This window comes from Emydura macquarii, unplaced genomic scaffold (assembly GCF_026122565.2).
Source record: "Emydura macquarii macquarii isolate MOO-44397 ecotype Brisbane River unplaced genomic scaffold, CSIRO-AGI_Emac_v2 contig_1635, whole genome shotgun sequence".
Lineage (NCBI taxonomy): Eukaryota > Metazoa > Chordata > Testudines > Chelidae > Emydura > Emydura macquarii.
In genome coordinates this window covers 143818-156941 of record NW_027131772.1, presented here as the reverse complement: position 1 = coordinate 156941, position 13124 = coordinate 143818, and the positions used below count along the sequence as shown (strand labels likewise).

The following is a 13124-nucleotide window of genomic DNA, read 5'->3' as shown; positions in this document are numbered from 1 at the left end:
GGGGGGTGATCTCTAGTGGTTAAAGCAGAGAAACAACCAACTCTTCCAGAGCAGCAGGCACCGTTGGCTACAGGTCTCTGTATTGAGCGTTTCCTCGGGGCACTATCAAAGAAGCAATTTCCCCACGCGTGGCTGACTGCAGCGCCGTGCACCATCTGGGGCCTGGAGGCAGCTGACTCGGGGGTTAACGTGGACGGGTCCAGCGCAGTTTTCTGATGCCAAGGGCTGGGAACTTGATCTGCGGCTTGGCTTTTGCCAACTTTCACTTTCTCTGTGAAGAGGAGCTTCATAAGGGCAGACAGAAAGCCGGGCGTCAGTCCGCTCCTTCGCCCTGCCAGGACAGCCGACTTGCCGCAGGTGAGACGTCCCTTTCCCATCATCTCACAGCTAGTGTGTGAGCCGCGGCCGGGCCTCCCCAAATCTGAGCTGGCTGCGGAGGGCTGGGCCGGCCCGGTTGGGAGATGCGCTTTTGGCAGGATACAAGTGTTTTGTGGGAACGGGTCGATTTCGAGCCGTTTCCTTTCGCCGCGGGAGGAAGGGTTGGCTTTGATTCCATTCAAAGAGCCGTTTTAATGCCACCCCGGGGACAGGGCTGCGGTTCTCGAGCTTTTCGTGTTGGTGATCCCTTTCGTGCAGCAAGCCTCTGGTGGTGCCCTACTCCCCTCTTCGTCCCAGCCCCCCACGGGCACCCCAATCCCCTTTTTGCCCCTAACCCCTGCACCCGCCCCCTTCCCGAGCCTGCCTGCATGGAGCAGCTGGTGGTATTGATGCTCTTCATGCCCCCCAAGGGGCTGTGTGGGGGGGGACGGGGGGGAAGGGAGGAGCAACGCCAGGGCTCCCTGCATCCAGGTCACTTTCCCCGCCCGGGCTGCATGGGGAGGATTATCCCACAGCCCAGCCCAGCCCAGCTGGGGAAAGTGACCTGGATGCAGGGAGCCCTGGCATTGCTCCTTTCTCCCCCGCTGTTCCTTAGTGGGGCACGGAGGAATGTTGGGGGGCGGTATCCGTGTGTCACTGCTCCCCCGCCATGGTCCTCTGCCAGGCCGGGGCGGCCCCGGTTTGAGACGCGATGGGGCAGGGACTAGCTGAGCGTGCGGCCGCATGTCCCAACCTCGGCGACAGGAATCACTTCAAACAGCAGCTCTCAAACCTTTTTTGTTGGGCCCCCCCATTTGAAAACATTTCAGGCTCTGATGACCCCCCACCACCCCAAGAAAGTGCCAGCAAAGCATAGCACAGGCGCAGAGGGGCACCGAATGATGCACGAGCCCTGCGGGCAAAGGCACCGAAACCCCCTGGGGCTTCCCTGCCTGACCCAGGCTGGAGATCAGCTCCGTCGGGGCATTGCTGGCGCACTCCCGCCCTGCCTACCCGGCTGCTTGACGGGGCCTAGGGGGAGCCTGCAGGGCCTTGAGTGCAGTCCTCGTCTCTCTGGCCTGGCATGCACACGGTCCTCGACGTCTGTGCCTAGCAAGCGCTTCTCGCTGCTGAGGGGTAATCGAAGGGGACCCTCGGCCTGGCCAGCCTTACGCCTGCTGCTCGCTGCCTGCAGAGCTGGGCGGCCGGAGAGCGGTACCCCTCCTCCAGCTCCCCCCTCCCTGCGGCAGGGTTCCCGAAATCTGGTAACCCCAGATCTCATGACCTGGGCTGCTCGGGGACCCAGATTAGGCCGTGCTTGACCGGGGACCAGCCGCCATCCCAGTCTCGGGGACCCTAGGGACCTGCACCGGGTGCAGCCCTCCTCAGAGCTGGAACCTGCCGTCTCCCTGGGTGCAACGCTGGCCCTGCAGGGTGCGTCTGCCCCGCAGTGAGACACCCCTGGCTGTAGCAGTGTAGACGTGTGGGCCTGGGCTGGGATTCTGCCCGGGGAGAAGCTCCCAGAGCCCGGGCACCAGTCTGAGCCTGGACGTCTACATGGCAATTATTAGCCCCCTTCCGTCAGCCTCAGTCAGCTGCAGAGGCTTTTATTCCAGTGTAGACGTATCCTGAGACTCCCCCGGAGCTTCAACACCCCTGATCCCCGGTTTCCGCCTCACTGGCATGCTGCTCCCGGTTCACAGCGTGGCTCTCTCGTGGGTAACGCCCTCCCACACGTTACCCGCCCTCTAGCATATCGATGCTTCACCCCGGCCAGCAGCCGTCTCCACCGCTGGGCTCTGGCGCGAGGGAGTGTGACCCGCGTCGTGAGGGGCCCTGCACCTGGAAATGAGGGACAGCCAGGGTGTTCAAAACTGAACACATTCTTTTATTAAAAAAACAAATCTGTGTGCAAACAGGCGTGAGATTCCCAATTGCCGGTCAACAGCCAGAGCCGGGCCCTGCCCCACAGCCCATATGGCAGAACTGGCAAGAGACCCCAGCGTTGCGACTCCCGGCCAACCAACTCCTGGTTAGCTCCAGCTCCCTTCCCTTGCTCTGGGCAGCCCCCCGCTTCCTGAGGGGAAGGAAAAAACGTCAGAGCGGCTGAAAAACCAGGAGGTTTTAAGACAGAATCCAGGCGGGGCCGTGTCTTGTAAGTGCCCGAGTTCTGGGTCTCCAGGGGGCTGCCCTGCATTTCTCCACACCGGTGGGGGCCGCACGCCGGGGTACTCGGGAGTCACCCATCCCCCTGGGGTGCCGGAAGCCAGAAGTGTCACAATAAAAATACAAGCGATGCCCTCGGCTCCGCCCACAGAACTTGACCTGCGAGGCAGTGTCAGCTTGAAGGGATTTCAGCTCCTATCTGTCGATTTCAAAGAGAGTTGGGAGCCTAAACTCCTCTGAAGATCAGGGCCTTTCTTTCCGTGGCGAAGACAACGCCACAAGGTGCTTCGGAAATTGCCACCCACCGCTTCGGAGCAGCGGAAAAGAACACACTGTGACAAGTTTGTTGTTGCACTTTGTTCTTTCCTCTCTCTGTGCTGAAACAGGCCCAAAACAAGGCTAAGCTGGAGATACAAATGCCACCGGCTTTCTTGGGAGGGCTGGGGCCTTCCTGGCTTTGTCTAGGCGCTTTCAGTGCTTTTAAATCAGGAAGAGCAGCGGAAAAACATTGTTTTATGCAAAACTAGGGCCATTGGACTGGGCAGACTGGCTCAGCCCAGAGGGCCCTCTGCACCGTGTCCTGTCTCCGACAATGACAGTACCAGATGCTTCAGAAAACCCCACAGTAGCAGGTTAGGGAGATTCTCACCACAGGGACAGTTCCTTCCTGAAAGCTGCTAGTTAGAGGTGGGCCGATGCCCTGGAGCATGAGAGCGTTTAATCTTTTCAAACTTAAAAAAATAAAATGCTTCTCTAACATCATTCTGGCTCTCCTCATGAGCCATATAAATGTAAGATCCTTTTTCAGGGTCTCGCTAAGTTTTCAGGTTCAGCGAGATCATGGGGTGGTGAGTTCCACAGGCGAATTCTGGGGTTGTGTGAAACAGCATTCCCTCTACTCCAATTCAAAGGGGCTGGCTATCGGTTCCATCGCACATCCCCTTGTACTTGCGCTGGGGATCCAGGTAGGGCCACTTCCCACCCCCTCACCTGCTCTCCCCACTTTGTTTTCCAGCCCCGAGATGCTGTCCCTGTTCTCCGGCACAGAAAACGAAAGACTGAGGCTCATGCGCGCCAGCCAGTCCCTGCACGACTACCTGCAAGGATGCATCTCGGCCACCCGCACGCTGCTCTGTGTCCTCAACCAGCACCTGAACACCAGCGTGACCCTCGAACCGGTGGGGGGCGGCGTCAGCATAGGGGAGAGCTTGGAGCGCCTGCTCCGGGCGGTGCGGGAGATGCACGCCGCGGCGGAGCAGACGGACAGACACGTACGGAAGGTCGCCCGCCAGGACCTGTACACCCGGATGGCCTCCCCTGAGACCTCGCTGCAGGAGAAGGGAGCCATCATCCAGGACTTCTACCAGGACACCATGGGAATCTTCGTCAGCGTCGGTGGCCCCGTGGTGGCCATGCTGCTGCAGAACGCCGGCCTCCCCGAGCAGCTGGAGGCGGCCCTGCGGGAGGCAGAGGCCTCCCCGGTGCTGTGCTTGCCGATGGACGCCCTGCGCCAAAGCAGCGAGAAGCTCGTCATGGCCCTGTCCCCTTGTCCCGCGGATCGGGGCCCAGCCGGGGAAACGGCTGCAGGGAGTGAGAGAGAAGAGCTGCCGAGAACAGCCGTTTCCCCGGCTGGGCCCCGACCCGCAGAGGGTGCCAAGAACAGCCCCTTCCCTGGGACCGGCGTGGCAGAGAGGCTGTGGGGCTGCCTGCCCGATGTCATCACGGGGCGTTGCACCAGGATTGCTTTGGTTGCAGCCACCGGCCACCTGGAGGAGGCGTGCCAGGCGCTGGCATCGGCCTGCAAGTCTTTCCAGTTGGCAGCTGCCACGGCTGAGGTCTACATGGCCCTGATCGCCGAGCAGCAGCTGGGAACAGGAGGCGTCGCCCACTGACCTGCGCGGGCAGGGCCCTGGCAATGCACCCGCTTGCTGTGTCACACGCCGGGGCAGGCTTCGCCCTCTGCTTTTCGCTGATTATGTGCCCGGCAGAGCCCAGCATGTGGGGCTGGCTGCAACTGCAGCAAATAAAGAGAACTGAGCCAAACCGGGGCCCCGAGTTTTACTGATTTACCCCAGCTGATGTGCTGGCCCGACAGCCTGAGTCAGCAGCGGATTCCCCTCTCACCTACCCTGGTGTAAATCAGGAGTAACTCCAGTGATGTCAGTGGGGCCAATTCCCCTCTCACTCTGGTGTAAATCAGGAATAACTCCACTGGAGTCATTGGGGTTGCTTCCCTCTGCTCACCCCAGTGTAAATCAGGAGTAAGGAAAAAAAAAGTTGCTGTGTTTTAAAACAACTTTTGGTTTCAAAGAAAACAAAAAAACATTTGAGTTTTTGGTTAAAAGAAGGACAAAAAGACAAGGCTCTGCCCCCGCCAAGTTTAAAAACCCGAAACCTGCTGGTTTTTACCTGAAATAACAAAACCTGCGTCATAAATGTTCTGGCCACTGTTCTTTTTCCTGCAGGGGGGCAGGATGGGTTGGGGCGTTGGATGAAAAAAACAAAAATGTTCATTTTCAAAACTCCGTTTTGGTATAAAAATAGGTGGTGGTTTGGGTTGAAAGTTTGTGGTTCGGGTTTTTAAAACCTTCCTTTTATAAAGCCAACCAAAACTATATTTGAAACCAGAAACATATTTGTCTTTTTTAACTTCAAAAAATAGGGCGTGGTTCCCAGTTTTGGTTCCAGTTTTTCCTCAGTTTTGGCCAACTGCCTCATTTCATGTGCAAAGATGGTGACCAGATGTCCTGATGTTAGGGGCTTTGTCGTATATACAGGGCTCCCACATGGGGGGGGGAAGGTACACTTTACCGGGCCCCGGAGGCCCTGGGGGGCCCGGCCCAGGCTGTAAACCCCCATTACCACGAGGAAAACATTTTTCATGGCTCTTGAGATTGTGCGTCTGGGACGAGGGATTGTGGGATGTGTGTGGGGGGGGGCCCGTGTTACACGTTTGTACTGGGCCCAAAAGATGCTTGGGCCCGGCTTATAGAGGCAACTAATCCCCCGCTCGGAAAACAAAAGTGCCCCGATGTTTCACACTCACTCTCTGCTCACCTGAAGCGCAGCCCACAAACGGCCCATTTCCAAATTGTTGAACCAACCCCCCAAAATGTGCTCTTCAAAGACCCCAGCTCCCTGTGTGAGGGGAGGGGTCCCGGGCCTGGGGTCCCAGATCCCAGTCCCCCACCTCTGCACAAACCCCACCCTCAGTCCTCGGAGGGGTGTGCGTTAACCCCTGGCTCCAGCGCCACGGTAACAATAGCACTGAACGGACCTACTGCAGGCAACGCCCGGAGAAGGCTCAGTTCAGGTGTTCTGGCGGGGATTACACAGACCCCCTTCGTCCCCCCCCATACAGTGCACAGCCCCCCCACACGTGGCTGGACCCACACTGACTCTCTGCCCCCCACCAACGCAAGTTAAACCACACTCCACCCTATCCCACTTCTAGGAGGAGAGTGGGGTGTAGTAGTTAGAGCAGGGGGGCTGGGAGCCAGGACAGCTGGGTTCTGTTCTGGCTCTGGGAGGGGAGTGCGGTCTAGTGGTTAGAGCAGAGGGCTGGGCGCCAGGACTCACCACAGCCAGGTTTTCGGCTGCTCTGCCAGTGTCATTACACATTTATGGGCCCATCTTCCAGCAGCATAAGCCTCACATGTCCCTGCCAGGCCCACTCACCCCCTTGCGTGGCAACAAGGAGGCACTGGGTACCTGATGGTCAGGAGAGGGGGGAAGATATTAGTCCCTAATAAGATATTAGATCAGGACCCTCACCTGTGTGCTCGCCCCCCGTCTTGTTGGCTCTGGGCTATGGCATTCCCCTGGATTGGACCTGCAGCTTGAACGCTTGGGATTCCCCTGCCTGGTCCCAGCTGCACCGGACGCTGGGAAGAGTCACCCTGGTGTAAATCAGGAGTAACACCACTGGGGTTATGGGGGCTGATTCCCCTCTCGCTCACCCAGGAGTAAATTATTTCTGTAGCTCTTTTCAGAACCCTCCCAATGGTCCAACGTCCTGTTTGACAAGCGGCTCCCCCCCAGAGCTGAACGCAGTCTTCAGATACCGTCTCCCCCATGCCGTATGCAGAGGGTACCCCACATCCCGGCTCCTGCTCTCCTTTGCCCTGCTTCTCCAGCCCAAGGCTGCGCTCACTCTCACGCAGGGAGCTGAGGCACAGTGGTTTCCACCAGGCTCTCCGGGTCCCTCCCAGAATCTCTGCTTTCCGGGGGACAGCCCCCCACCATGGAACTCCTACCCCCAGGAATCGTGTTCACCTTCTCAGCCAGTGAACGGGTTGATTCTCCTTGAAACTCTAATGATTTGTCCCAGGTCACAAGAGGTGGGATCTGAATCCAGATCTCCTGGCTCTCTAAACGCAAGGCTGGCCATTGTGAAAGAGTCTGTGAGGATGCCATAGACCGGCGTTCCTGGGCAGCACCATGGCCACTGGGGGAGATGCCACCCCTTAGAGTGTTCGGCCATTGGAAGTCGCCAGCTCTTAGAACGGTCGGGCGTTGGGAGATCCGTTGGGTAGCGTGGTCGGCCGTTGGGGGAGACGCCAACTCTTAGAGTGTGCGGCTGTCGGGGGAGGCACCCCTGTTCTCTTCTGCTCCTTCCATCCTTTGACACCAGCCACTGGGGATCCACCAAGAGGATCCATCACGTCTAAATCTCACTCCTTTACCTGGCTTGATCCCCCCACGCAACAGGAACGGCGCCTGGCGAAATGAGGACAACCCACCAATAGCAGGTAATCAGCCCTGGAAGGAAGGAAAACTTTCTGGAGCTCATAAACCCTGCTCCCCCCAAATGCAGGAGGTTGTTGGGAGAGGGATGAGGCGGGGAAGGATTGGTCTGTTGCGGTGAGATATTTAGATGCTGCGCCATTAAAGCATCACCCTTATCCCACCAATGCCAGGAGATGTTACTGGACAGATAAAATACCAGATGCCCTGGTGATGGGCTGTAGAAGAACCCATGATAGAAGAGGGAAAGAGAGACATATCTCTGAGATCAGTGGCAAAATTTCCCCAAGTGCCTCAGTGAATTAGGAGACTAGGAAGCCAATGGGATTTGGGATCCTCAGTCACTGAGCAGCTTTGGCAAATGTTGTCCCTCGTCTGCAGAGGAAATATCCTTTAATTGTATTTTTTTTAAGTCGGTTTAATCAATTCGGCGCAGACCCCCATATGGGGACTTGGATTTTGGTTTCAAAGTGGCTTCTTTGGGCTCCGTTTAAGCTAGTTCCTGAGGCTGGGTGGGTGGCGAAGTGGGATTTCCCGTCCCATGGGAAAACCCCAGTGTTTCAAGAGTTGGTTTTGATCCCGACTTTAGGGAGAAAAGTCAAAACCTCAAGTATTTCCGCAGCACAAAAAGTAGCAGGGAAAATTTTGATCTGGAAACAAAAAACTTGATGAGCCGTTGACTTGACCCCAGGTTTGTCAACTTGACTCAGTGTTTTGTTTCATTAAATTTGGGGAGGCAGCATGGCCTAGTAGATAGAGCACTGTCACTGGTGATCCTGGGTGAGTCACATTCCCCCCTCTCTGCCTCACTTTCCCCATCTGTTCAATGAGGATAACACAACTGATGCCCTTTTAAGGGGCTTTGAGATAGGCTTTTAGGTACTTAGCAAACTGAAAAAGAGTGTCAAACGCGACATGTTCCCACAGGAAGTTTTGATTTTGACTCAGTTGCCCATTCCAAAGGAAAAAAACTTTTTCATCAGAAAATAGTTGGCCAACTCTAACTGTTCCCAGGCTCCTTTTAACCGAAATCAGCTCATCCTGCAGCACTGGTTTAAATCTAGCAGTTTAAAATCACACCTTAGGTTAAATTAGTGACACTGTCCATATAGAAAAGACGTAAGGTAGCTCCAGCGGCAAACGGGACTTTGGTGACGTCAACCCAAAGTGTTAAAAAACCACCATGAACCGGGCCCTAAAAAATCATGAGTTTGTGTTTGAACATCACGCTTACTTCATTGTTTAGTTCAGATTTGGGGGTTTTTTCCCCCTCTTTTCTCCCTTTTTTACTATTTCTGCAGGGAAAAATGTTAGTTTTCTGGCCAGTTTTATGTCTCCCATGTTTGCTATTCGTGAACATTTGAATCACAAGGTCAGGGAATGGGGCCAGGGGGCCTTTCCCCTCGAGGGTGCAAGGAGCAATTTGTGCTAATGATGCCCTTTCCACCTCCCCCCCAGTGTCCTTCACAGACAGCCTGGGCCAGATGTGCCAGCTCCCCCTGGTGCCATGGAGCTGCCGGGCATCGTGCTAGTGCTGGGCCTTGCAGGTAACAGCTGCCCCCAACTCCTCCCCCCGGTGTGGTCCCCTGTCCTCCATCCCCTCTGCTTCCTTCCCCGTCTCCACCTTCATGCTTTGTCTTCCAGCAGCTGCCCCAGGTGAGGAGAGGATGGTCCAGAGTCACCCCTGTGCTGCCCACTCCCAGCCCTGGCAGGCTGCCCTCTACGCCCCTCAGGGCTATAGCTGCGGGGGGACCCTGATCAGCCCAGAGTGGGTGCTCACTGCCGGGCACTGCCACACCGGGTAGGTCTGGATGCGGTGCCCCTCGGGTGGGGATTGAACCTGGGACCTCGGGGTCTGACTGTGGCTTGAGCTGAAAGAGCTGCTTGCGCCAGGCAGGGCTGCTGCAGGCTCACTACCCTGTGTGTGGGGTTGTCTAATGGCCAGAGGGGCTGGAAGGCAGGATGCCTGGGTTCTATCCCCAGCTCTGGGAGGAGAGTGGGGCCTAGTGGTTAGAGCAGATGGGCTAGGGGGACTCCTGAGTTCTTTGCCCAGCGCTGTTAGGGAAGTGGGGGACTGGGATTCAGGATGACAACCCAGCAAGAATTGCCTGATCTGAGGCCTGCTCTTTTGCCCCCAGCCTGACCCAGGTGCACCTGGGGGCTCATGACTTGCGGCGACCGACCCAGGGCCAGCAGCTCAGGGGGGCCGTGCGTGCCATCCGCCACCCCCGCTACAACCTGCGCACCAAAGACAGCGACCTCCTGCTGCTCAAGCTGGCGCCTCCTGCTGCCATCAACCAGTACGTGCGGCCCCTGCTGCTGGCTGCGCGTTGCGTCCCTCCCGGCCGGCGCTGCCTGGTGTCGGGCTGGGGAACGACCACCAGCCCCCCAGGTATGGGGCTAGCCCAGGGGTCAGGGGGAGGGCATTGTTATCGCCTGTCCAGGGTCGATTATTAATGGCACACGGTCAGGTGTTCCCGACTGAGGCTTGTGGGAAGTGTGGTTCTAAGTGATTATTAGCTATTATTAATGATAAATGTTCCAGTCTATTGATCATTAATTATGGGTTTGTATTTGTCTGCGGCCCATTACCTACGGCAATGATCGTTATGAATGCAGAATTACTACTTATTAAATGTCAGTCATCCATTGTTCACGACACGGGTCAGGATTAATGAGAAATGAATAGAATGAACTGGATAATCAATAATACACAATCAATGGGTAATATTAGCTGCTATCACTAACAGTCAATAATTTCAAATGACTAGTGATCAGTATAATGGCTAATCAATAACGAATAGGAAATATTAACAACCATAATTAATAGCAAATTGTTTTTAATTGAAAATGATCTATAAGTTGGAAATCAATGACCAGTTATTAATGGGTAATATTAATGGCTAATTAATATTAGCTAATTAATTAATGGCTAATAGCAAATCGTTTCTAAATAATGGTGCTCAATATAATGGCTAATTGATAGCCCATAATTAATGTGTATGTTAATAGCCATAATTAATATTGATTATTTCTTGTAATGTTCCCTGTAATTGATAAGGCATGACTGACTTTTAATAACTAATAATTAGAAACTATTGTCTATTAATTATGGTTGTTAATATTTCCCATTAACTTTTGAAGATCAATTATCCATTACATTGACCACTATTAACTAGAAATAATTAGTTTGAATTAATTATTATCAATGGTATCGATCACTATTAATTTAGAAACAATTTGCTATTAATCATAGTTTTTAACATGCCCATTTGTTATTGGTTATTGTTTATCTACTATGTTGATCATTGTTAATTAGAAATAATTAGTTAATAATGATCAATCAATTATTTTCAATTATACTGATCACTATTAATTAGTACCTATTAATTATGCATGATGTTGGTAAATAGAGAGTAGAAAGTTTTCATTAATGTTTATTAATTGACAATTGTCCATCAGCAATTGCCAATTAACCCTTTCTTCTCTGCCTCCCAGTGACATTCTCCAATGTCCTACATTGCACGGACATCAACACCGTCTCAGCGGCGGAGTGTCAGGCGGCGTACCCTGTGGCCGTGACTGACAACATGTTGTGTGCGGGGATGAAGGAAGGCGGTCAGGACTCCTGTCAGGTGAGATGGGTTTTTTTTTTCCAGGGGTACCCCTGAGGAGGGGATGTGGGGCAAATAGCAGCTATTTCACCTCATTGGCAAATTCAAGAAGTTGAAAAAATATATAATTTCAGGTTGGCCCAAACCCAGAGATTTTCAAAATTCTGAACCCATTCAAAAGTCAAAATAAAATCATTCGGGGTCAATGCTGAGCATTTTTACACTTTTCTGAACTTATTCATTTAACAGCATGGAAGGGACTTTCAAAACAAAGAGGTTCTTTGCACCGAAAAGTTGGCCTGTTTAATTTGGAAAATGTCAAAAGGAAACATTCTGATTTTTTTTGCAATTGTTCCCCACCCCCCAGTTCCCAGAAATGAACAATCCAGTGAAACCAACATGGATTAGCCAACTATTTCGGGGGCCACAAATCTGCATTTTTTTGCAGAAAAAGTTTCTGTCAAAAAATCTTATCCAGCTCCAGTAGTGACTCCCATAGGTGAGGAAGACACACATGTGAAATTTTCTGGCCTGTGTTATATAGGAAGTCAGTCCAGATGATCACAATGGTCCCTTCTGGTCTTGGAAAAATCTATGAAGGGGGGTGGAGTTAAGGTGAAACATACAAAAGGGCAGAATTAAGGGCACTCAGATGGGGTGGAGTTAAGGTGAAACCCACAAAGGGGCAGAGTTAAAGTGAAACAGACAAGGGGGCGGAATAAAGGATTAAAATGAGACTGGACTAGAGTTATTTTAGACCACCATTGGGTAGGAGTAGGCCATTGGGATGATTGTTGCTCACACTTTGAGGCTGGGGGGCTGTATCCTAGAGAACAGTGATTCTGAAAAGGACCCAGGAGTCCTGGTGGGACCAACTGCTCATGAGCTTCCCGGGTGATGCTTTGACTAAAGAGGGTGAGCACGACCCTGGGCTGGAGACGCAGGGGAATAATGAATAGGAGCTGGGAGGCAGGGCCCCATTTGGACACGGCATTGGGGAAACCATGACTGGAGACTGTGCCCAGCTCTGGGGGGCACACATCAAACAGGATGTCGGAAATTGGGGAGGGTGTAGAGAAGAGTGACAGGAACAATCTACGGGCTGGAAAACCTGCCCAAGAGCTGGAGACTGAAGGAGCTCGATCTGTGGAGTTTCACTGGAGAAAGTTCAGAGGGGGACTTGATCTTGGTCTATCAGCACCTCCTTGGGAAGGAGATTTCAAGGAGCAGAGAGCTCATTAACCCAGATGACAAAGGCAGAACGGGAGCTGACGGCTGCAGGATGAAGACTGCAATCCAGACTGTAAGCAAGGGGCAGATTTTCCCCATGGTGGGGAACTACCCTTCACATGACTGCCCCAGGAATGTGGCAGATTCTCCATCCTTTGGAATCTTCCCATTGAGATTGAGCATCTCGCCGTAAAAGCTCCACTCTAGTTCAGCCACCAGATATGGGCTTGAAATCTATAAAGGAGCGAAGTTAAGGGCACGCACACAAAGCGGCGAAGTTAAGTGCATGCTAGTTCAATTCCCAGATCTGCGCTGCAGGTGGAGATCCCCGGGGGAGGTTCTCTGGCCTGGGCTAGGCAGGTGGGCCGGCTGGGTGGTTTAATGGTCAACCCTGGCCCTGACATCTCCGCTTCCCGGGGGTTTGTTTCTCTGCAGGGCGACTCCGGTGGCCCTCTGGTCTGTGATGGGGAGCTCCAGGGCATCGTCTCCTGGGGAGAGGTGGAATGTGGCCTGCCCAACAAGCCTGGTGTCTACACGAGGGTCTGCAAGTTCCTGGGCTGGATCCGCAGAACCACGCGGGAGAATTGAAGCGGGGATGGGGATCCTGTCACAATAAACACGGGGCAGCAGCCAGCTGGTGTCTGCGCCTCCTTCCCTCGCAGTGACATGGGACTGCTGGGCTGGCAGCTGGGGAATCCACCTTGCTCTGCACACATCGGATAGATAGATAGATAGATAGAGGAGGTGTGTGGGATGGATGGACAAATAGAGGAGGTGTATGGAGATGGATGGATAGGGAGGAAGGGATGGATGGATACATAGAGGGGATGGATGGATGGATAGAAGATGTGTATGGAAATAGATAGATAGGGTGTATGGGGATGGATGGAAGGAAGGAAGGAAGGATAGAGAGGTGTGGATAGGGATGGGTTTGGTGGAATTTCCTAGAAATTGGAGGTGAGAGACGACCTTGTTCAAGCCCAGCTGTTGGAAACCACTCCAGGCCATTCT

General features: G+C 53.7%; 2 protein-coding genes across 2 annotated transcripts; both read left to right on the top strand.

The window, feature by feature from the left end:
• Nucleotides 1-6: 6 nt before the first annotated feature.
• On the top strand, nucleotides 7-4556 carry LOC137157945 (uncharacterized protein C12orf60-like). The gene is made up of 2 exons (XM_067555369.1): nucleotides 7-357; nucleotides 3539-4556. The coding sequence occupies exon 2, from the start codon at nucleotides 3546-3548 to the stop codon at nucleotides 4413-4415; it is 870 nt and encodes a 289-aa protein (XP_067411470.1). The 5' UTR covers nucleotides 7-357; nucleotides 3539-3545; the 3' UTR covers nucleotides 4416-4556.
• A 4220-nt stretch (nucleotides 4557-8776) lies between these two features.
• Nucleotides 8777-12701, top strand: LOC137157950 (kallikrein-14-like). The gene is made up of 5 exons (XM_067555373.1): nucleotides 8777-8816; nucleotides 8914-9070; nucleotides 9408-9661; nucleotides 10768-10904; nucleotides 12549-12701. Exons 1-5 carry the CDS (start codon nucleotides 8777-8779, stop codon nucleotides 12699-12701), a joined length of 741 nt encoding a protein of 246 aa, XP_067411474.1.
• Nucleotides 12702-13124: the final 423 nt, after the last annotated feature.